General features: G+C 37.3%; 2 protein-coding genes across 2 annotated transcripts; one reads left to right on the top strand and one right to left on the bottom strand.

Annotated features, from left to right (window-relative positions):
• The first annotated feature begins 658 nt into the window (after positions 1–658).
• LOC134790192 (uncharacterized) lies at positions 659–4,030 on the top strand. Its single transcript, XM_063761022.1, has 6 exons — positions 659–805; positions 964–1,097; positions 1,685–1,940; positions 2,290–2,531; positions 3,061–3,416; positions 3,862–4,030. The coding sequence occupies exons 1-6, from the start codon at positions 790–792 to the stop codon at positions 3,869–3,871; spliced, it is 1,014 nt and encodes a 337-aa protein (XP_063617092.1). The 5' UTR covers positions 659–789; the 3' UTR covers positions 3,872–4,030.
• Positions 4,031–4,088: 58 nt separating this feature from the next.
• Positions 4,089–13,646, bottom strand: LOC134790180 (uncharacterized). Its single transcript, XM_063761000.1, has 8 exons — positions 13,520–13,646; positions 7,551–7,687; positions 7,038–7,302; positions 6,744–6,955; positions 6,444–6,666; positions 5,092–5,378; positions 4,858–5,001; positions 4,089–4,488 (listed from the first exon to the last, which is right to left on the bottom strand). The coding sequence occupies exons 1-8, from the start codon at positions 13,533–13,535 to the stop codon at positions 4,405–4,407; spliced, it is 1,368 nt and encodes a 455-aa protein (XP_063617070.1). The 5' UTR covers positions 13,536–13,646; the 3' UTR covers positions 4,089–4,404.
• Positions 13,647–24,339: the final 10,693 nt, after the last annotated feature.

The following is a 24,339-nucleotide window of genomic DNA, read 5'->3' on the forward strand; positions in this document are numbered from 1 at the left end:
TTTTGTCTCACTCAGTGAGCAAAATGCTATTTTGCTCACTGAGTGAGACAAAATGACTCAGTGAGCAAAATCGCATTTTGCTCACTGTTTTTAAGAAGCAAAGTACCCTTGTTCGAGCTGCTGAGGTGAAAATACTTTATCGTCACTGATGAAGGGGGGCGGCAAATCAAAATGGCCCGGGGCGCCAAATTTGTAAATACGCCTCTGGTGGTAACAGACTATCGCACCGCACCAAGGTCATTGTGCGACGCAACCATAAGGAAGAGCGAGAAAGCGATATCTCTTTCTCGCTCTTACTTATCGGTGCGTCGCACAATGAGCTTGGTGCGGTGCGATAGTGTTACTGCCTTAACTTGCTGCGTTAATGTCTCAAAAATACTCAAAATATGCGGGTTCTATGCACCATGTGCAATTACATTATTGGAAAACGCAAGGATCTCGATAGTGAGTATTATATTCTCAGATCGATACCCACTCGATTCCAAAGGAATGCTATTTATTTGTAAAAGGTACATCTCTAGTTATGTCACTCAACTCGCAACTGTCATTGCTTTTTGACATATAAATAAAACACAAAGTGCACATAGTAATAATATTTCGGCTTATTGTTTTTTTTATGTTCAGGGTTTCTGTAATTGCTACATTTTTTTCTTATTAATAATATTAATTCTTCTATTGTATTGTATTACCAGTCATAAGCAGCATAAGCTTAAAAGTCGGTAAAGTACAAGATAATTAATTTTTATTCATTTAACTGGTGATACAGTCCCTTCATTATTCATTGTATAAATGGGTGATATAGTGGGTAAGTTACATGTTATACAAACATTTATTTATATTTAAGCTACTTATTAATTTCGTTTAGTAGTACCACTGTATATATCTTGTATGTAAATAAATGATTTTTTCTTTAAAAAAAATACCTATATGATTATTGCTCCTAATAAAAACAATATTATTTAGAGATCACAACTTGGCCGAAACATCTTAATGCTTTCTACAAAATCACAAGCAATGCCCTGGCATTTGAAGTTAAAGCTGCAGGCAATGCTGCCTTAGGGCTGTCTCGTAAACCAGCCAACAACTGCGACTTTTGGGTAAAATGTTCACACTTATTTTTACTTATCTACTTATAATTTTTAGATGTTCCTGTTAGGGGAATTATCTTTAAGGGTAGGTATTATAGGAATTGTTTAAGAGCTATGCTATAGAAACTAATTCATTTTGTAGATCCACAAATTCAGGAGCTAGACCATGTAATATAAGATACATTACATGTAGCTATCCCTATAGTGTTAGTCTTTTTATTGGGCAATGCAGCATGAAAAGTTATGTGACAATGTGGACTGATGATCAGGTTAAGATTGCAGGGACAACATAGGACCAATTGTTTTGGAGTATTGGCAGTTCTTGCCCAGTCAATGAAATCCTAATTACAGTCACATCAAGAATTTGGCTTAATATTTACCAAATTAAATCTCAACTTAGACCAACTGTGTCGCTTAACTTCAAACTCGGGTAAATCCATTCAACCCTCTCAGCAAATATCTACCCTATTACCTTTTCTTAATACCAAAATCGCATAATCTGACACATGGATTTACCCAAGTTTGAAGTTAAGCTACTCAACTAACCACTAAAAGTCTCTAAAGTCTTAAATCAAATTTGCTTATAATCAATTTAGATAGTATTGGGGGAAGGCCAGCGATGCTTTATCAAGAAGATGAGCAGTCGTCACTGTGAGTCGGCGAGCACACCTGGCATTCTAAGTGCCGATGAGTACCACAAGTTCTGGCTAACCTGGTGCAATGGCTGTGTGCGTCTCGGCAGAGATGGATACTCTGATCCCATAGTCTCCTGTATCAATGATGTGCATGACATGAAGTATGTCACATTCTCGGTTGTTGAGCAGAGGAATCCTGTGCAATGGAGGTTTGAAAGTAATTGCAACCATAGTATGTCTATAAATTATGAAAAAAAAAATGTGTTTATTTTCAGACAACAAGGTCCATGTATTGTGCTTTATATTTGCTTTTTTTGTGCTTTTTTTTTTAATTATGCTTATATTTTTGTGCACAACATGCATGCTTGAAGATAAAACATTATTTTAGTTTTATTTTAACTTTTTCTCTCGCGCATGAGAGGAGGCCTGTGCCCAGCAGTGGGACGTATATAGGCTGATAGTTAATTTAACTTTTTTTTACTATTTCATCAACTCAAAATTTTCAAATATTTTGAAAAGCGGAACAAATAGAGTTGTTTTTCTAATTATATTTTTGAATGTTTTAGTACCACCATCAATAGAAAAGACCAAATTCAAGCCCATAACAGGTAGTGAGCTTCAGTGGGTCACGTATGAGCCCGGACGAGATCTGCCTGAAGAGCTGCTAGTGGGCGGGTTTGAGAAGGAAAACTTGTACATCGCCCGAGCCAAGCACAGGGGTTCATTGACCCCTGGAAAGTATGTGCGGTCCTTGGGCAAGGCTTATATACCATGGGGAGGACAGTCTACTGAGAAACCAGAGTTTGAGGTAATTTTAACAGATTGATCATTGTAAATCTTATGACAATGAGCTAAGGTCTACTTCTATCAATGGTCCAATAAATGTGGTTTTAGTATAACATAACATAAATATTATCTTCTGAAGTTATGATTGTCATGGTGTGGTCAACTAGTGTTTGTATGAGATAAATCCATAGGTGTCCCATGCACTTTATTTACTAATTCGAATGCATTGAAGTCATTACTCCCTTTTCAGTAACTATAGTTCGTTTTTTTTAGCATTAGAAAAAAGGTAAACAATCTTGATGTGTCTTTTAATTGAAAAACACATTTTAAAAATAAGTCACGGCAAATATGTAACAATTATGAACCTAATACGATCATTTATATTTTTCTGCTTTCATAAGTAATAGTTACTGATTTTTAAAAAGCGTTTTTCAATTAAAATACATGTCAAGATCGCTTAACTTCTTTCTAATGCTAAAAAAACGAACTATAAATATTACAAACAATAAATTATTCTTCCCTATTTTATCATTATTTCATCTCAATTATAGCTACTCTGTGGCTTTGACGGATTTTGGGTCCCCACCTGTGACGACAAAATACCAGTAGGCGCGTTCATTGCCGGCTATTCTGAAGACAACCTCGAGAGGCTCTACATCGGACGCGCGTTGTATGAGGGACATCTCATCCCTGGCAAAGTAGCCCCTTCACACAAAGTTTGCTACATACCCTATGAAGGCAGAGAAATATCCATGAAAAAGTTCGAGATCTTAGTCTCTCCGAAAGAGAATGACAGATGCGTTAACAAAATATTCGTATCGGACAGAGTGTCATATGTTCAGCCAGATATTGAAGAGTATGATGTGCCAGACTCCGATTACTCTAATGAAACTGATGAGGAGAATGTGTAAGTGTTTAATGCAGTTTATTTTTATCATACAAAATTACAATTACTTAATTCCTTTTTGGACCAAAATCCATTTACTTGTGTTTAATCACAAAGTTACAAGTTACAAATTTTCAAGTCCAACACCGGCAACAATGGTCAACCTCAACCACCCTTCCGAATGTATGACTGTTAGAACTAAGGTTAGAACGATGTTGCCAGTTAGAGATAAAATTTTAGACTCTGGTTTTGCTTGTTGTGCTTTTCATTTTAATATGTATTATATGTACTTATAGGTGGAATATAAATAGGTTATTGAATATTGTGATTTACCTATACTCAAATCAATTATTTATGAGTATGAGTACAGTGTCTGTATGCCTTTTTATTTTATTTTCTAATAACTTAACAATTTAATTCTTAACCCGTACCATATACTGATAAAGACTGTTTGATTTATTTGCAGTGCCTTCTGAAGATCCTGAAGACTGCCCTGGTTCTCTCCTGATGATAAAATATTTTAACTTTATTTGAAAAGGAAACACTCTTACTTAAAACCTAGTCCTCTTTTCAGAAGGTAAGTAATTCTGTTCGATCTCACTAAGTTATTTATGAATAAAGTTGAGTTTGTGTTATATACTTCTTATTTCTTATAAATAACACTTATGGTTTCGGTTAAACGAAAACAAAGTATAAATTTAAAATAATTTAATAAAAATATAATTTTAAACATGTAAAAACATGATTACAATAATAACTAGAATATTATGCAGTGCAATAAACATAGTCATAGCGTGGATAACTGCCTACAACTCATTGACTCACAAGCACCAAGAACACGCCAGCGTGGATTCTAATTAAGCATTCTGTGGGGCCACAAATTTTGAATTCCGATCTAAGTGTACAATCAAAAAGTCGAAATTTGAATGTACTTTCATGGGACGCTTCAGTGTGAGTGGAATAGTGTATAAAGCTGGCAACACTTTCAACTTATTTTCGACCTTAACACTTAAGCCACAAGGATCTCGTAGTCGGGGAAGCCGAGCTCCTGGCCGGCGAAAGCGATGTAGCAGGTGCCGTGCGACTGCTGGACCTGAGATAAGGTGAAATTAATGTTATGAAATGTCAAATCAAAATTTTCGTATAACTATTCGTAGGTAGGTAGGTAGATATTGCCAATAGCCATATGGCACATAGGGATAAGTAAGGGTGGTAATACGAATATATGCTGTGTACCTTCAGCATGCTACTAGCTACACAAAAGGAATGTTCGACATCTGAATGACACGAATCATGCCTGTTACTACCATCCTACCCAATTGCTCTTGTTGTCGAGTAACAAGTAGTGAGTGATATTCGAACCCGGTTCGCCACGATAATCTACTTCTAGCAGCACGGAAGCGGAGTACACCCGAGGTGTTGAGTTACTGTGAAAACTGCATAAACAAAGTAGCTAAAATACCTTGCCAATGGTGAGGCTGCCCTCGTGGCGCACGCGGCCCACGTACAGGGGCTCTCCGTCCTCGGACTGGCCGGCTTGGAACGCGCCGGGCGGAATGGCGGAGCCGCTGGAAGGCACCCAGTTGTTGGGGCCGCCTACCAGCACCTGAAGGTATAGGTGAAAGTTAACAATACATGTCGTGTAAGGCCCGGAAAGACCTATTTATTTGTACTACAAAAATAATCATATACCAACCTGGTACTCGTCCTTCCCGTTCTCGAGTCCTCCCCACGGCACGTACGCGCGGCCGTGGCTGGACACCAGCTTGCCGGGCAGCTGGGCGCCCTCGTGCTGCGCGCGCGCCACGTACATGGGCTCGCCGGACACGTCCTGGCCGCCCACCACGGCGCCCGGCGGCACCTGCCCGCCCGCCGCGTTCACCCACTGCGCGCCCCCCGGGCTCGCCGCGGGGAAGCCCGCGCCGCCGGGGTAGCCGGGCGGCGACGCGTACAGAGCTGCCGCTTGAGGCGCCGATGGAGGCACTGGAGAAACGAACTAGTTGTAGTTTCCTGTGCCATGAGGCTGTTCAACATGCCAGGAGCGTGTCGTATGGTAAAGCAATCTTAAGACGAGGAATGGCCATGTGATGCCAATTAAGCGTTTGAAATTGACTTGTTAATTAATATACAGTAAATATACGGCCCCTAAGCTGTTTACTTTACTGTACGACTCGCTTATCGAACATGGGTTTCGGTTAGTAAAATTAGCTACTATAACACTATAACCAGTTAATTTGCTTGCGTGTGATGTTTAGTTATTAGTGACGAGATGAATATTTGTGAATATTGTGACGTGATACAGGACTGTGATTTTTGACATGTAACTTCGTTAAAATCCAAGACATCCGTCTACCTACCAGGTTATTCTAAAATGAGTGGACAGGCAATTAATATTAATTTCACTAAGTAAGTACTCATTCTTACTAAGCGACTATTCCTTTTCTCTACCTTAAAAACAGGATGAAAGGTTAAAAGATCTACAAATAAATTTTAGCAAGTAATTTACGATAGGTAACTACTTTGTAATTACACGGTACCTACAAATGGCTATACAAAATTCAAAAATCATTTTTGTTTAAACCATGCATATTAGATAAGTAAAATTTCAATTTCATCGGTCTATGAACGTATTTAAATATAGACAAATACGTTGGTATGCATGATGGTGCATACTTATGGGTGGTAGGTGATGTAGCTGGTGCATTGCATCTACAGTTCAAGCTGATCAACACAATGACTTGGGCAAGATAGGAAGAAACCGCTGTTAACGAAAACATTCTAAAGCGAAGAACAAAAGAACGGAAGAAAGCTACAAATAGTAACTGTCAAAATGTACCCAACGTACCACACAAATCATCACTCCAATCCACCGATGTAACAACGAAACTCACTAGTCCCTTTATAACGTATAATTAAGTAGTTATTAGATTACAAGTAAAGGTAGATACATTATATCAGCCAATTAACTAAACATCCATCGAGCGTTAATAATTTTGTATCGTGCAGCTATTGAATATCAAAGCGTCAATTTGGAAGAGGAGACTCAACGTTGCCCGCCGGGAGCGGCGAAGTGCCTGATGCGCCACTGGCCGCGCGCGCCCCAGCCCGTCCGCACGCCGAAGTGCGCGACGGGGAAGGGCGAGGGGTCCTGCCACTCCAGCAGCACTCCACCCGTCAGCCCGTCCCGCACGATGAGGCGCCCGCATCGCCACTCGATCAAGAACTTCTTAAACTCGTTAGGATTCATCAACCCCGGCGTCGGTACGGTCACCTACGGACGGTTATCATTAATAGTGGCACAAATCCACATCGAAAACAAACAACGACCCACAACGAGTTCTACGCTACCTTGTCTGGCTGCTGCCTGCAGTACCTAATGACAGACTTCGTGTTCTCCCAACCGCCGAGCATGATTTCGTACATGGGGTCGGCCTCCATCGGTGCGCTGGTCAGACAAATGTGTGCGTTGTGGGGCCCGCGGTAATCAAACTCCAAGCTTCCGCAAGCCACCGGGCCAAATTTATATTCTAACTGGTCCGGAGTATCGAATTCTGGTGATTCTGCGCGGATAAAAGAGTAAATTTATAGTCGTTGGGTACATTTCGTCCACAGTTGCGCTGGGACTTCAGGTCGTTGTAATACCTTCGATCTTCCAGGTGCCAGTGGCACCCCAGCCGGTGCAGACGCCGACGAAGCCCACGGCGAAGGGCTCGGGGTCCTGCCACGACAGGAAGGGGATGGCCTCGCCCTCGCGCCCGGCGGAGATGATGCCGCCGTCCCAGCGGATCCAGAAGCCGCGGAATTCACCAGCGTTTAAGATTCCGGGTGTGTCGGCTTCAGCTTTTTCGGGTTTGGTCCTGTTTCTTCTGATTACGCTCTTTGTGTTGCCCCATCCTCCGATAAAGACCTGGAAAGTTACGTTCATTTATAAATTTCAAGTTACCAAGTGTTTTCTTTTTTTTAATTACCTGATAGATTGATAGTAAAAATTAATGATAAAAAATTGTGAGTGCGTGTGTCACTCACTGTTTCCGTGATCAATGTGGGTAAGTAATGACATGCGATTCACCAAGGAATAATTTAAGGGGTTCCAACCTTAGATGAGAAACCATAGGAAGAAAATGTTGTTATGAAGAAAGTAAATACTTAACGTACCTCATACATAGGGTCTGACTCCTGTGGGTTGGTGGTGAGCGCGATGTGAGCATCGTTGGGCGCGCGCACTTTGAACTGCACGGAGCCACTGGACACCGGGTAGAAGTGGTACTGGAGGTTGTCCTCCGTGGCCACATCTGAAATACGTTACACAGGTAATTAACATGAGTGGCATTAGAGGCAAACTACTTAGGTAGGTACCTAACTATAAATGTCAGTTTCGCAGCATTACACTAATAGCGACGGTAGGTACCCAAGTAACATTTTAGTCCTATAATTTTAGTTTTTATCGCTAAAAGCTTGTATAGACGTCGTATTAAGGTTTCAGAGATGACCACCTGTCGTATAAAAGCGCTTGGCAACACCTTTTTGCTCTATAGGCTTATACAGCTAATATATTCTATAAGCAATTGATGTAAAGGTTTACATCATCATTTTATAGAGCCGTTACAGGCGTGTACTATAACAGGTTCAAATATAATCACTATAGAGCAATATTACTGTATAATAGTATTTGGAATCACTTTTATGCAACTAATTTGCGCTATTAAGGTTCCCTGCCAAGCCGCTATAGTTTTGTGTTTTAATAGTGACAAAAACCCAACTATACAACGATTTTAGGATATAGTGGCTTTAGAGATGACTGCTATAGTACATAATACTTTAGTAGTTTGCGCTATTAAGGTTCCCTGCAAGCCGCTATAGTTTTGTGTTTTAACAGTGAGAAAAACCCAACTATACAACGATTTTAGGATATAGTGGCTTTAGAGATCACTGCTATAGTACATAATACTTTAGTAGTTTGCGCTATTAAGGTTCCCTGCAAGCCGCTATAGTTTTGTGTTTAAACAGTGACAAAAACCCAACTATACAACGATTATAGGATATAGTGGCTTTAGAGATCACTGCTATAGTACATAATACTTTAGTAGTCATATGAACACTATTATAGAACTGTTTTGCTCTATAGTAGCGTTTTTGGGACATATTTATAGCGTTAAAAAGCGCTTTAGTAGTTTTAAAATCCCTATTATATCTCATCGCTGTAAACGTCACAATGACTCTTTTATATCACAAAACTGTTGTATAGTGGTTTTGTTTTTTCTTTTAAAAGACAACAGCGTTATAGCTGAGTTTTTATGTCTTTTATAAACCGAGTTAGATACATAAAGGTAGAAAACGACTACTTGTAAATGATCAATTTGATCTGTAATGGCTACTTATATCTTGCTTATATAAGTTCAGGCCTAAGCCACATAATGTGGTTCCGTACAAAATATTTTTATATTTTAATGAATTGATAAAAAAGACCCCAGTGATATTAGTGATTGTAGGTGAGATTTATCATCAATGATTTAATACAAGCATAAAATCGTGACGGTTTAGATATTTATCGACATCCATTATTAGCACATTTTTTTTACCAATCTCCTTGAAAAAGGAAACAACAGTAATGACTACATCTAAATTAAAAAAAAATCCTATATCTTTCTAAAGAGTTTGTAGGTGCAACTGGGTCACAGCAAAATTCTTTTGGAACCCTAATTTTAATCATGATGGCGGTGAATATTTCCTCCTAAGTTCTATAGTTAGCCTATAAAAGCGTCGGATTTACTTCTTGGCTGTATAGTAGTAACTATGGTGAATATCATAATATTTTATTAAATTATTTTATTATAAACATAAATAAATCGAGGGGGCATTTAAAATTCCTCATTAACCTAATACTATTCTAACGGTAAAACTTCCGTCCCATATACTTTTTGCACTAAAGACCGAATTATTCGACATCTAAATGGCGCATATTAATATAACGTCTTTATTTATCACCATTTTACTTAGTACCGTTTTTGTGAAGTAAACACACAACAAGTAGTAAAGGAACTATGAATTCTACAATAGTATAAAAAAGCACTATAATAGAATTTCAAATACTACTATAGTATAAAACAAGCACTATAATGGAATCTCAAATGCTACTATAGTATAAATTAACACTATAATGGCGTTTCTGACAACAAATTAGCACAAGAGTCATGCATTACATCACTTTTATAGACCTAAAACGTCACGGCTGACACTGCTACAGGTCTACTATATCACTGAATGGCACTAAAGATACGCCATTTCGGCTTTATACAACCTTCTTAGGTCTTTTATAGGACCTTAGGTGGTATTTAGGAAACGTTCTATTGACCACTATAGTACCACAAATTGTTACTTGGGTAATAATTACCTATTTAAGAAAGCAGTGTAGGGAAATGTATTTTTCTCAAAAATGGACGGCAAAGTCGACTTTGCCGTTTAAAAAATAGGTCGCGAAGCGCGTAGTTTATGGTCAGTCAAAAATTAAAAAGTTAAAAACATTGCAGTCTCGATTTTGGGACTGCAATGTTGCATACAAATTCCATTATTTGTCGAGTTCCAAACTTTTTAAAAGTTGAAATGGTCATATCAAATGAAGGCACAGGCCCATTAAACATCCAAACAGATGATTAGTACCGCGACTATTAACTGTCTCAAATAGGTTGACGTATTTTCGGCAGAAAAATACACTTCTTTTTTTTTATTTAAAAAAATAAAAAGGCGGCAAAGCTAATTTTTTCAATTGTTTCTACTTTTTTCTGTGAAAATATATACGTAAGAACGTTGCTTTTGTAAAATATTTCTATGATATTTATATTTCTTGCACCATATATGAAAAGCACTATATATGACTCGGCTGGAAGGCTACTTGCTGGCTTCGGATTCAATTAAACGGACTCCCAAGGTCGTCCGTTTAAAACGAATCCTCAGCCTGCAAGTAGCTACTTCCGAGCCTCGACAATAATGTACTATTCTTTGCTAATGACTATTGTATACACTTTAGAACCACATTGGTTATAAAGTCTACCTAACCTAAGCCAGATAAAGTAGCCTTCGACGCCTATTGTCGTTGACCTATTTAAGTATTTGTAAACTGTATTGCAACAAATTAAGACCTAAGTACAAAATTAGGTGTGTTGTTAGTACCTAGTCCAGTGGTGGGCAAAGTAGGGCCGGCGGGCCATCTCCGGCCCGCGAATGGATTTTATCCGGCCCGCCGCCGGTCCTGTGAAATAATTAGTATATGGGCTATATGGCATTGGCTCACGATTATCACAAATCAAAAAAAAAAATTTGGCTACAATTCTGGCCCTCCACTTAAATTTTCTAAACTTTCTGGCCCCCCATGAATTGACTTTTAAATGATGATTTTGGATGATAAATATTTAATAACATATTAATTTGAATTTGATTTGGTTTGATTTTATTTGATATTTTACATTTAATATTTGCTTGGGGTTGGTGTGGTGAAAATTTTTGTGTTTCACTCGGGGGGGAAATTTTGTTTAACACTCGTGCTTTGAAACCCTTGCAACGCTCAAGATTCCATTTTTCGAACCACTTGCTACGCCCGTGGTTCAATTTTGGAATCTTTCGCTTGCTCGGGTATCAATATTAGCACGAGCAGTTAAACAACAACTCTGCCCCCTTGTAAAACAAATAACTATTGTTTTATTTGTCAGATAACTATTATCGGACAGCGTATGTTAAGGGGCCCACTGATTAACAGTCCGCCGGACGGTATCGGCCTGTCAGTTGTTCGGAACTGTCAAAATTTTGTTCTAACTGACAGGCCGATACCGTCCGGCGGACTGTTAATCAGTGGGCCCCTTTAGATGCGACGATTAGGGTAATTCTTATTCTTATGCATTATTTGTGTAACACGTAAGAATAGCATGTATTAAAAAAAAATAGAATGTTTGCCCACCACTGACCTAGTCAATGTCGTTAAATATAAGCTACAACGCGTACCTACTCCATAAGCAATCCATGTTTGTTCGTTGCAAACTCGAACCTAAAGGCATAATAAAAGCAACGCACGCCTTTTAGTGCTAACGATATTCTAGAAGCGTAGGCATGCGGACTTTTCACTCTTATTTGGTTATCGACTCGGTAACAGAATGCTAAATTTAGAAAGTAAGTGAGCATGTAATAGTTATTTATACAGCTATGGTATGCGGGTGAGTGGCTCCATACGCATTCCAACTTTAGTCTACAGCGCTATACTTTATAAGTAAACAGTTTTATTGATTCTCCGTGCAAACTAATTATTGATGTTAAATACCTACGTTTTAATAATTCGGCAATAAGCATTCCTCTGAGTATGGCGAGAACGGCTAGGTGCTCGTTTAGTCGCGTGAGAGGTCAGACGGTGATGTCATCCAATAAAATCTCGGCGTCGTATCAGGGTGCTTGTACGAAATATGGAGCAATCGATAAGCGTAACGTGAAGGTGCCAGGTTTTCACTTGGTCGTATTGGAATTTGGAATATTCGTGAGTAGTTAAGGCATATATTATGCATGTAGGTATATTCTTAACTTATTGTTGCTGATGAGCAATGCCGTGACTAAGGGTGGCAGAGTACCTAATCAATGTAGGGGAACCTGATTTGAGATCAGACCGTTGACCAGGAGACTGTGAGTACTGGAGGTTAGTGACTAATTATTTAGATCATTAAATGTGTAGGATCTAAGATCTGATGAATTTAGCTATGACATTGCTTTCATGTCATTACTCATTACCTACAGGTAATAAGACACTGCTGATGCAATGCATAATTTTATTAATAGGTATAGGCAACTATGTTTGACCTCTAATAGCAGAGGAACAAAAATTCTTAATGCTAGTTGAATGCTAATGTTATTGCCTTAATATTATTGTATTGGCAGGTACCTATGGAAATATCTACCCACACGGTAAAAATAGTTAGGAGGAAAATAACACTGTTTTTAGGAATGCATGTCAAATAATTAAAGAATTTATAATTATTTTCTGACATCTCTGTGTGTCATCTGGTAAAAACAAGTGCGGTCTTATCTAAATCGGGTATATTTATATTAAATAAATCGTTCAAGCCGCGGGTTCAAGTACACGCGGCAGGATATATTAAACGAGCCGAGCCATTAGAAAATAAAGGGGCGGATCTATTTACAGTCAATTCCTCAGCTGTTGGTAAATTGAGCTAGGCGCAAACCGATGTCATCCTAGCGTCCTACAATCGTCAATAACGTGCGAGTAGGTTGGTTGGTGATCTCATCTTATGCTATCAACATCTTTGTAAAGTATATCTAGGTATCAACAATGTCCCAGAGCGTGGATAAAAACCGGCTAATTGAGTGTTATTTTGTAGCTGACACGCGAAATGTCGGCACTATATCTACGTGACAACTGAAAATACTTTGCGAAGTGCAACTTCCCACACGGTTCAGCAAATATTTACAGTTTGCTCAGTTTTTTTTGTACACCGACTTAATTAGATAGGAAGTAGGTAACTGAGCAGGTATAATGAGCAATTCATTATACAACGCCGTATCGTATGGATAGATTGACTAATGCAAACAATCTATCATTAAACATTTCGGAATACTATAATCAGGTGGGGTGGGAGTAGCTCACAAACCTAACGGCATCGACATTTGAAATTGTTAAGCGTGTGGGAGCCATTTCAAAACCTTGCTCATTGAGAGCTTCCGACGGTTGTTTCTTAAAGAATAGATGGTGTAGAAAATATTCTTGTTCCTAGATCTAACTAAGGAACTAACGAAAATAATTGTATTGATTCCACGAATTTTGTGTGCCGCAAACCACGCCCGGAGTCTGGCCTTGCGCCAGAATAAAGCCGGTTGTTATTTGCGGTACCGGCTTCAATCATAATCTAATGAAAAATACAAATGATGCTACCTGTCCAAATCTATAGAAACGTTCCTATACAATGTCATACGGCGTCAATCTATCGAAACAACTATCTGCCACACTCTGTAAACACGGTATTTGCGACTCTAAAAGCTTAATTAATAATTATAAAATGGGATATCATTTTTTTTATTATAATTAATGGTTAAGTGATAGATTATATGCTATTGCATCTGGTAAAGTGACTCACCCATAATGTTAGACATGTTGATCTGTTTAACTGGAAACACTGCACGAACGTTGGTGCGGCGCGAGTGCTATTTCAAAACTGACGGGGCCGCAGCCGCGACCGAGACGCCGGCGTCCACGTAACTTCAGATGATGTCATACTACACGTTAAACAAAAACAAAGTGAAAACAAACTGACCTTGAGCTCACTTTAATGCATACCGTGATGAACTTGTTACCTTTGGTATCTAATGTAGGTATTTTTTATTGAACTCGTAAGTAGCCCATCATTGACAAAGTTGAATTATTTTTATCGTAATTAAATTTATCGAGTTTCTACTAAATTGTCCACTCTAGCTCAGTGACGTCATGCCATAATTAAGTAGGTACTTTATGTACATAAAATATTACGACCAAAGAATATGGTAGCTTAAGCCATTAATAGATTGTATAATAAAGTTTATTTTAACAGACGCAAACATGTTTGACCTTCATCAGTTAACAAGGCCAAGGTGGCTCCACCTATGTCCTTATTGTGTTACAGCACAGTGTAGCTATGTATGACATAGCCAGGTATAATTAGTACGTTCATAAAGTATGCCTGATATGGGTGAATCACATTATCATCTCAAGAAAGGCTATCTCACTTAAGTAGTATTAATTTTTTTTTTTAATATTTCTAGTACATTGAGGTACTTACATCTACCTACCCACATATAGGACGAAGCGTTATTTTCCTTGGCAAGAAAACAACACATGTTAAACTTAACTTTTGCGTTAGGTCATCGATATGTTATGTTTCTTTCCTCATATTGTACCTAAACATAGGCGCTGAATAAAATAGTCAATGTTAGTCACGTATATAATTGCTCATTGGTTTAATTTAGCGGAGTTATTCGGCATGAGTCACCACCTGCGACGGAAGATGCGACCTTAGCGACCTACCTCTTGGCCAATTTAATTAGCAAACTGATTAACAATTGGGATAATACACCTGTAAAATAAAAAGACATACGAGTACCTATAATGCAGTAAGGGCTGGATACAGTTGTTTGACTTCAGTATACGGTGTTGATATTTTTCTTTCTTGCATCAGTACCTATTATTGAATTTAAAGTTGTAATAAATGGGGTACCGTACCTACCGTAGCAGGCGTAGCTCACTCCGCGATTTCGTCGCTTTGCAACAGGTTGCTACAGCTACAAGTACATCCGTCCCACACCAATTTTGGTGGCTAGCCATAAGCCGCGCGTGGCGCTGTCGCCACCTAGCGGTCATATCTGTCCTAATCGTAACAGACGCGTTTTGTTAGAGAGTGAATCTTCTGTACCTAGTACTATTATTTATTTTGTGGTGTTATTTTATCATAAAATTCACATAAAGGTGGAATGTAGCTACAAATACAGCACTGCATGCATTGCAGTATTTCTTTAGGTACCTATTTAAAATATATATAGGTCAAAGATACCGCATAGCTGTTCTCATTTACCCACTTAAGAAGTTGTAAAATCTTTTTATTCGCCAATCCTAGCCATGGATGATAGAGATAGAACTTTTGATCAATAGTGGGCCATCATAATCTAATAGTGAGGGTGTTAAGTGCAAGATTTTTTTTTTCTTGATTAAAGCATGAAACTTGGCACAGTTGTTCCTTATATCAAAATAAGCCGATTTAGATCGGTAGCCCGCAGGAGCCCCCCCTCTGGGGCCCCAGAGGGGGGGCCAAAGTACCGCTCCGCCCGGCTTCATTCTAAAAATTCTAACAGGACCCGTTTAGCTAATAGGTAATATTTGGTGTCAATTTCGGATAACTTAATAACGTAGAATTCATTTCTGGTATAAAAAGATTGCAATTTGTAGAAAAAAAATTAAAAAAACCCAAAAAATCTGATTTTTCAAGTGTAATTTTTGTTTTTTATTTATTGTCAAAATTAAACTGCTTGGTTTTTCTACATACAAAAAATATGACAATAAAGCCTATTTAATGCAGATTTTAAAAACATAACTTTTACTTACCTTTATGAGAAGAAAATTGCATAAAAAAAACATATATCGTCTCGCACCGGTGCATATATTTTTACCGACATCGGCATCGATATAGACAACATCCGAAGTACAAACTCTGGAGACCGGCTAAATGTGTTGTTTATTTTTGCAGATCATATAATAAAGATAGAAAAGCGTACATAATATTTGATTAGAAAAAAATTGTGTCGTTCAGCGAAAAAAGGGACCTTGGAAAAATTTATCCCAGAGCCTCGCCTTTGTATAGAAGCATAGTTAGTTCCAACCACTCCATGGACTCCATGGTCCCTGTTCTCAATGAATAAGAAGTAAACTGTTACTTACTTATTACATTATACCACACTTTAATTTTGCGTCTTGTCTAGTAATACAGTTCCTTCCCCAGACACATGAATGCGTACATTTTATCACTCGTGTAGTTGTATCGCGTTTTTATTCCGGTTTTCATTTGCTTCTGGTCAGTTTGAATGATATTCTGGCCAAAGCAGGGTTGTCAGACCAGTGTGGACCCCGTCGTCTGCTTCTTGCTTCCATTCTCAAGAAGACGGACTGAGCAAGTTTTACGACGAACTAACGTCTGATCCATGAAACATCAACCCCTCGGTACACTGCGCGTTATTAAGGCATACGGCTCCCTTTTGTTAGAAGTACGTATACATTATGGCATTTAATAATAAAACACTTAGCAACGACTTAATCTCATAGATATCTCAATCTCTTATACAACTCTTCATTTCAATATCCCGGTGTAACTTGCCTTCTTCAATATTTCACTTATTACCGATCATATAATAATAACACATTTTAGTATTTTAGGGGAATGCTTTTAGCCACTGCTATTGCTCCATCTTGTCAGAGCTTCAATCCTACTTTTTCTACCCTTTCCACTGAATGCTCGAAACAAGGGAAAGACTCTTAGGGAAGCTCTTTTAGGGTAAATAAAAGAGAGTTTAGTTAGCTTACAGAATAGATAATTTTATTGGCTTAAAAATAGAATTCTCTGACCTATTGTGGATGCAATTGAGAGTCATGTGTAGGGAATGCAATCTCGCACCAAGATTGGCGATTCGAGATCTCGCACGAAAAATCTGAATCGAGATAGGGTGTTTCGAGATCTCGACCGTCACACTTTCGAGATCGAGATTAATCAAATCAATCAATCAATCAATCAAATTTATTTCAGGCAAAAAATTATACCCATACAAAATATTGAAATCTCGACGAGATCGAGATTTGACAAGTAACTAAAAATATGTTATTTTGAGCAAAAATCTCTAAGGATTCCGTATATACTACTTATTTAAGTAGTCATGTCAAGTCATGTTTTATTTTGAAGATCAACAAATTAATCAACATTGAATAAAAAAAAACTACTTTTATTAAAAAAAAAACAAATGTGACGTCCCACGGTCAAAGGTACCTTATGGCGGGTATGGAGTTATGCATATCCCAGTAATCTATAATAAATAAGCTATCGACAACACAAAAGATCAACCTTCTAGGTTGCGTAGTTACAGAGATATGATTTTTTGAAAATAATGTTGTGAAATGAGCAACTTTACGATAGAGAAGTTTTAAGTTTAGCCGCCTAAAAAACTATGTTCCTGAAGTAAGTTACATAGTTGAGTACAAATAATAATACCTTATATATCTGAGATTAAAAAAATATTGCGACTTGTTCTGTAATGCAAATAGAAACTTTTGATATCGACTGATTTATGTGTATACTAACCAATCTCTTGAAAATAAAGTTTTATTTCATTTTCACGATTGATTGCAATGAGCTCTCAAGATTTAAATTTTATCTATTAGACAACGACACTGACAGACAGTTTAAGCAAAAAACAATACCGATTTAGAGGTGAAAATGTATTTTCTGACTTTTTCATATAAAATCACAAAATTGAATATTTTTACTTTTAATGTGACACACAATCAATTTTTCTGAGCACATATAAAAGAAATTCTGTCATTCAAATGAAATAAATCCTAAAACCCCAACTAAATACTATATTTAACCCCTTATGCCACTTTAAACTTACATAACAATAACAGTATTTGCTCCATACATTTACGAAAAGGTACCTTATGGAAATAAATCTAATAATACATCACTACAAAATATCAATCATATTACAGTTTATCTTTTATGAATAGAAAATATTAATTTACATTAAACTGCCCCAAATTTAATTAGTTCTTCGTCATACTAATCTTAAAAAAACCAATAATTTGTATGTAATGAAAAGGTACCTTGTGATTAAGTTACATGATGAGGCATGATGATGATGGAACAGTTAGGATAAACTAATAATATTTTGGGGTTAAGATGGTATAAATCGTCTATTTCTTATCAATAATATATTTCGGTTGCTATTGAAGATAAGCGGCATTGAGGTTCAATGACCTCAGATATTCCATAAGGTAGTGCGTCGGGTATTGGCATTTTTAAGCAAACCAATGGCTGATTTACTGCATGCGACCAAACCAAATGAAGATTATTCTAGTTAAGAAAGACTTGATGAGAGTAACTTTGGTATAATAGCAGGCTACTTGGATTTGTGATGTCGGTCTATGTACGGTTATAATATTTGCGAGGCGCCCCAACCAGAACTGAAATTATCAAATTAGTTTTGCAGAATGCTAATACAGTTCTCTACCAAACTTCTTTTCCCGTATTGACTAGTTTTTTTGGGAATTTTCAATCTTTTTTTCATAAGGTACCTTTTCTACTAAACTCTGAGACGACATTACTAGGCTTATAACTAACTTATAACAAAAATAAAAACAGGTAAACAAACGTTACGCATTAAGATTTCAGATCACACAATAAAAAAAAATTGAGCATTTTTTCACCTCTTTACAAAACATTTCATATCTCCGAAACTAGAAACCCTCATAAGGTACCTTTTCCCGTGGAACGTCACAAATAATATGTATGTAGCTCTAATTTCCTGTCTATTGCAATAGACAGGAAAAGAATTGAGGCATTTGAGATGTGGTGTTGGAGGAGAATGTTGCGCATACCGTGGACAGCAAAACGAACCAACAAATCCATTCTCAACCAACTCAGGATCAAATCCAGACTATCCACAATCTGTTACCAACGAGTCCTGGGCTATTTTGGACATATTGCTCGAAGGCAGCCAGATAACCTGGAGAAACTGGTTGTTTGTGGAAAAGTGGATGGCAAGAGGCCGAGAGGACGGTCACCCACCCGTTGGTCCGATCAAGTAAGGAACATTACAGGAATTACTGTCACTACTGCCCTTAGACAAGCCGAAGACAGGGTGAAATGGAAGCAGCTCGTCGAGGCCTCGGTGAAGGCATTTCAAGACAGGCACGACCTTCAGTAATGAAGAATACGAAGAAGAAGAACTTTTGATCAATAGTGGGCCATCATAATCTAATAGTGAGGGTGTTAAGTGCAAGATTTTTTTTTTCTTGATTAAAGCATGAAACTTGGCACAGTTGTTCCTTATATCAAAATAAGCCGATTTAGATCGGTAGCCCGCAGGAGCCCCCCCTCTGGGGCCCCAGAGGGGGGGCCAAAGTACCGCTCCGCCCGGCTTCATTCTAAAAATTCTAACAGGACCCGTTTAGCTAATAGGTAATATTTGGTGTCAATTTCGGATAACTTAATAACGTAGAATTCATTTCTGGTATAAAAAGATTGCAATTTGTAGAAAAAAAATTAAAAAAACCCAAAAAATCTGATTTTTCAAGTGTAATTTTTGTTTTTTATTTATTGTCAAAATTAAACTGCTTGGTTTTTCTACATACAAAAAATATGACAATAAAGCCTATTTAATGCAGATTTTAAAAACATAACTTTTACTTACCTTTATGAGAAGAAAATTGCATAAAAAAAACATATATCGTCTCGCACCGGTGCATATATTTTTACCGACATCGGCATCGATATAGACAACATCCGAAGTACAAACTCTGGAGACCGGCTAAATGTGTTGTTTATTTTTGCAGATCATATAATAAAGATAGAAAAGCGTACATAATATTTGATTAGAAAAAAATTGTGTCGTTCAGCGAAAAAAGGGACCTTGGAAAAATTTATCCCAGAGCCTCGCCTTTGTATAGAAGCATAGTTAGTTCCAACCACTCCATGGACTCCATGGTCCCTGTTCTCAATGAATAAGAAGTAAACTGTTACTTACTTATTACATTATACCACACTTTAATTTTGCGTCTTGTCTAGTAATACAGTTCCTTCCCCAGACACATGAATGCGTACATTTTATCACTCGTGTAGTTGTATCGCGTTTTTATTCCGGTTTTCATTTGCTTCTGGTCAGTTTGAATGATATTCTGGCCAAAGCAGGGTTGTCAGACCAGTGTGGACCCCGTCGTCTGCTTCTTGCTTCCATTCTCAAGAAGACGGACTGAGCAAGTTTTACGACGAACTAACGTCTGATCCATGAAACATCAACCCCTCGGTACACTGCGCGTTATTAAGGCATACGGCTCCCTTTTGTTAGAAGTACGTATACATTATGGCATTTAATAATAAAACACTTAGCAACGACTTAATCTCATAGATATCTCAATCTCTTATACAACTCTTCATTTCAATATCCCGGTGTAACTTGCCTTCTTCAATATTTCACTTATTACCGATCATATAATAATAACACATTTTAGTATTTTAGGGGAATGCTTTTAGCCACTGCTATTGCTCCATCTTGTCAGAGCTTCAATCCTACTTTTTCTACCCTTTCCACTGAATGCTCGAAACAAGGGAAAGACTCTTAGGGAAGCTCTTTTAGGGTAAATAAAAGAGAGTTTAGTTAGCTTACAGAATAGATAATTTTATTGGCTTAAAAATAGAATTCTCTGACCTATTGTGGATGCAATTGAGAGTCATGTGTAGGGAATGCAATCTCGCACCAAGATTGGCGATTCGAGATCTCGCACGAAAAATCTGAATCGAGATAGGGTGTTTCGAGATCTCGACCGTCACACTTTCGAGATCGAGATTAATCAAATCAATCAATCAATCAATCAAATTTATTTCAGGCAAAAAATTATACCCATACAAAATATTGAAATCTCGACGAGATCGAGATTTGACAAGTAACTAAAAATATGTTATTTTGAGCAAAAATCTCTAAGGATTCCGTATATACTACTTATTTAAGTAGTCATGTCAAGTCATGTTTTATTTTGAAGATCAACAAATTAATCAACATTGAATAAAAAAAAACTACTTTTATTAAAAAAAAAACAAATGTGACGTCCCACGGTCAAAGGTACCTTATGGCGGGTATGGAGTTATGCATATCCCAGTAATCTATAATAAATAAGCTATCGACAACACAAAAGATCAACCTTCTAGGTTGCGTAGTTACAGAGATATGATTTTTTGAAAATAATGTTGTGAAATGAGCAACTTTACGATAGAGAAGTTTTAAGTTTAGCCGCCTAAAAAACTATGTTCCTGAAGTAAGTTACATAGTTGAGTACAAATAATAATACCTTATATATCTGAGATTAAAAAAATATTGCGACTTGTTCTGTAATGGAAATAGAAACTTTTGATATCGACTGATTTATGTGTATACTAACCAATCTCTTGAAAATAAAGTTTTATTTCATTTTCACGATTGATTGCAATGAGCTCTCAAGATTTAAATTTTATCTATTAGACAACGACACTGACAGACAGTTTAAGCAAAAAACAATACCGATTTAGAGGTGAAAATGTATTTTCTGACTTTTTCATATAAAATCACAAAATTGAATATTTTTACTTTTAATGTGACACACAATCAATTTTTCTGAGCACATATAAAAGAAATTCTGTCATTCAAATGAAATAAATCCTAAAACCCCAACTAAATACTATATTTAACCCCTTATGCCACTTTAAACTTACATAACAATAACAGTATTTGCTCCATACATTTACGAAAAGGTACCTTATGGAAATAAATCTAATAATACATCACTACAAAATATCAATCATATTACAGTTTATCTTTTATGAATAGAAAATATTAATTTACATTAAACTGCCCCAAATTTAATTAGTTCTTCGTCATACTAATCTTAAAAAAACCAATAATTTGTATGTAATGAAAAGGTACCTTGTGATTAAGTTACATGATGAGGCATGATGATGATGGAACAGTTAGGATAAACTAATAATATTTTGGGGTTAAGATGGTATAAATCGTCTATTTCTTATCAATAATATATTTCGGTTGCTATTGAAGATAAGCGGCATTGAGGTTCAATGACCTCAGATATTCCATAAGGTAGTGCGTCGGGTATTGGCATTTTTAAGCAAACCAATGGCTGATTTACTGCATGCGACCAAACCAAATGAAGATTATTCTAGTTAAGAAAGACTTGATGAGAGTAACTTTGGTATAATAGCAGGCTACTTGGATTTGTGATGTCGGTCTATGTACGGTTATAATATTTGCGAGGCGCCCCAACCAGAACTGAAATTATCAAATTAGTTTTGCAGAATGCTAATACAGTTCTCTACCAAACTTCTTTTCCCGTATTGACTAGTTTTTTTGGGAATTTTCAATCTTTTTTTCATAAGGTACCTTTTCTACTAAACTCTGAGACGACATTACTAGGCTTATAACTAACTTATAACAAAAATAAAAACAGGTAAACAAACGTTACGCATTAAGATTTCAGATCACACAATAAAAAAAAATTGAGCATTTTTTCACCTCTTTACAAAACATTTCATATCTCCGAAACTAGAAACCCTCATAAGGTACCTTTTCCCGTGGAACGTCACAAATAATATGTATGTAGCTCTAATTTCCTGTCTATTGCAATAGACAGGAAAAGAATTGAGGCATTTGAGATGTGGTGTTGGAGGAGAATGTTGCGCATACCGTGGACAGCAAAACGAACCAACAAATCCATTCTCAACCAACTCAGGATCAAATCCAGACTATCCACAATCTGTTACCAACGAGTCCTGGGCTATTTTGGACATATTGCTCGAAGGCAGCCAGATAACCTGGAGAAACTGGTTGTTTGTGGAAAAGTGGATGGCAAGAGGCCGAGAGGACGGTCACCCACCCGTTGGTCCGATCAAGTAAGGAACATTACAGGAATTACTGTCACTACTGCCCTTAGACAAGCCGAAGACAGGGTGAAATGGAAGCAGCTCGTCGAGGCCTCGGTGAAGGCATTTCAAGACAGGCACGACCTTCAGTAATGAAGAATACGAAGAAGAAGAAGAGCTCTAATTTGCATGTAATTATGGAAAGGTGGTATTAATTATTTTTAAATTTACAAAATTGTAAGCAGAAGCAGTAACATGCTCAGTTGATATTTTTGACAAGCACTCATCAACTTACAAAAAAATGTAGGGTAAGCGAGCAAAAACCATAAATAATTGTGATTGGGTACGTTAAGGTACGTCCGATTTTTCCGCACAGAGCGCGCCACAGTGCTTTTATCGTCAGGTAAAGCCGGCCGCATACAATAGCACTGCCTGAACAACATGAACCTAAGGTCAAAAAGATTACTCGAAACAATGTACTTAATTCACACGGATCAATCTTTAAATCTCGTTCGAGATCTCGAAAATATTAATCAAGATCTCGACCGAGATTGCTAAAATCGAGATTTCCTGTCAACGAGATTGAATCTCGAAAATTCGTGCGAGATCTCGCGAGATCTTGAAATGGCGAGATCGAGATTGCATTCCCTAGGCATGTGATATAATTGTGTTTTCCACTGTGTCAACGTGAGCCCACAAATCCTGTAGTTGGAAAAATATTCGTACGAATGAATCTAGTTCAGCTATGACTACAACGTCTGTGTCTACTGTGCGTATCAATACCTTGCAATGACTGTTTTACAGCATGTGCAACTAGGGCCATCATATTAAATGAATCGGACTCTTCATGGTTCTTGGAGTATTCGGAATCTCACGAGGAACATTACTTGTGACGTGTTTCTCTACACAATTTCGCGATGGCATAAATAAGGACTTTTAACTCTTCGAAGTTTTGTCAACACAGTGTTGACACAGTCTCAAAATTTACCTAGTGGTAAAGAAATGAGTTTCACTAAAAGATCAGTGGTTATAAGTGAAGCTTACCGTCATGGTAAATTAAGCTAATTGATTTCTATCGGGCCCTGAAAAACCAGGAGTCGTACTCGTATTCCAAGCATTCTCTCGATCGACCTTGTAATAAGTACTGTAAGCTCAATAAGACTTGTGATGTGGGTATTAGGTTATATATATCATATACATATACCTATTTGATACATACACTCAAAATATCCATATGTAATTCAGGAACACGTATTCACGATAAACACACAAATAAATGCCTTCTAGGATTTGAACCCGGGTTCCCCATTTAATATAAGGTGTATAAAAGTGAGATCTAAGCATGGACTCTTTAGCCTGGCGGATATAAGGATTCAAGCTCCTGCAGGGTGAAGCAATAGCAGTAAATAAATAACATTCGCCAAAGTTTATTATAACTTTATATGATGATAGGTGAAATTGTTACGTTTCAAATGAATGAATATTTTTGGTTTCATTTTGATACGCCCAACGACTTCTAGAGCGGCATTGTTACGAAACAGGCCTTACAGGATTGTTTTCAGCGCCATCTGTCCGCATCGAGAGGTACTCGATCACCTGTTTACGAGCTGTGATTCTATAAACATTATGGTTGTTATTTAACTTTAAATATTTTCTTTAGTGGTTTAAATGTTTAGGTTTAATTCTTCTAAAATATTAACATTCAATATCGTTAGTCTTCTAATATCTATGTTAATTTCTAAATATTGTTTGGGACATCGCTT

Source organism: Cydia splendana, chromosome 4, assembly GCF_910591565.1.
Source record: "Cydia splendana chromosome 4, ilCydSple1.2, whole genome shotgun sequence".
In the NCBI taxonomy this organism is placed as follows: Eukaryota; Metazoa; Arthropoda; class Insecta; order Lepidoptera; family Tortricidae; genus Cydia; species Cydia splendana.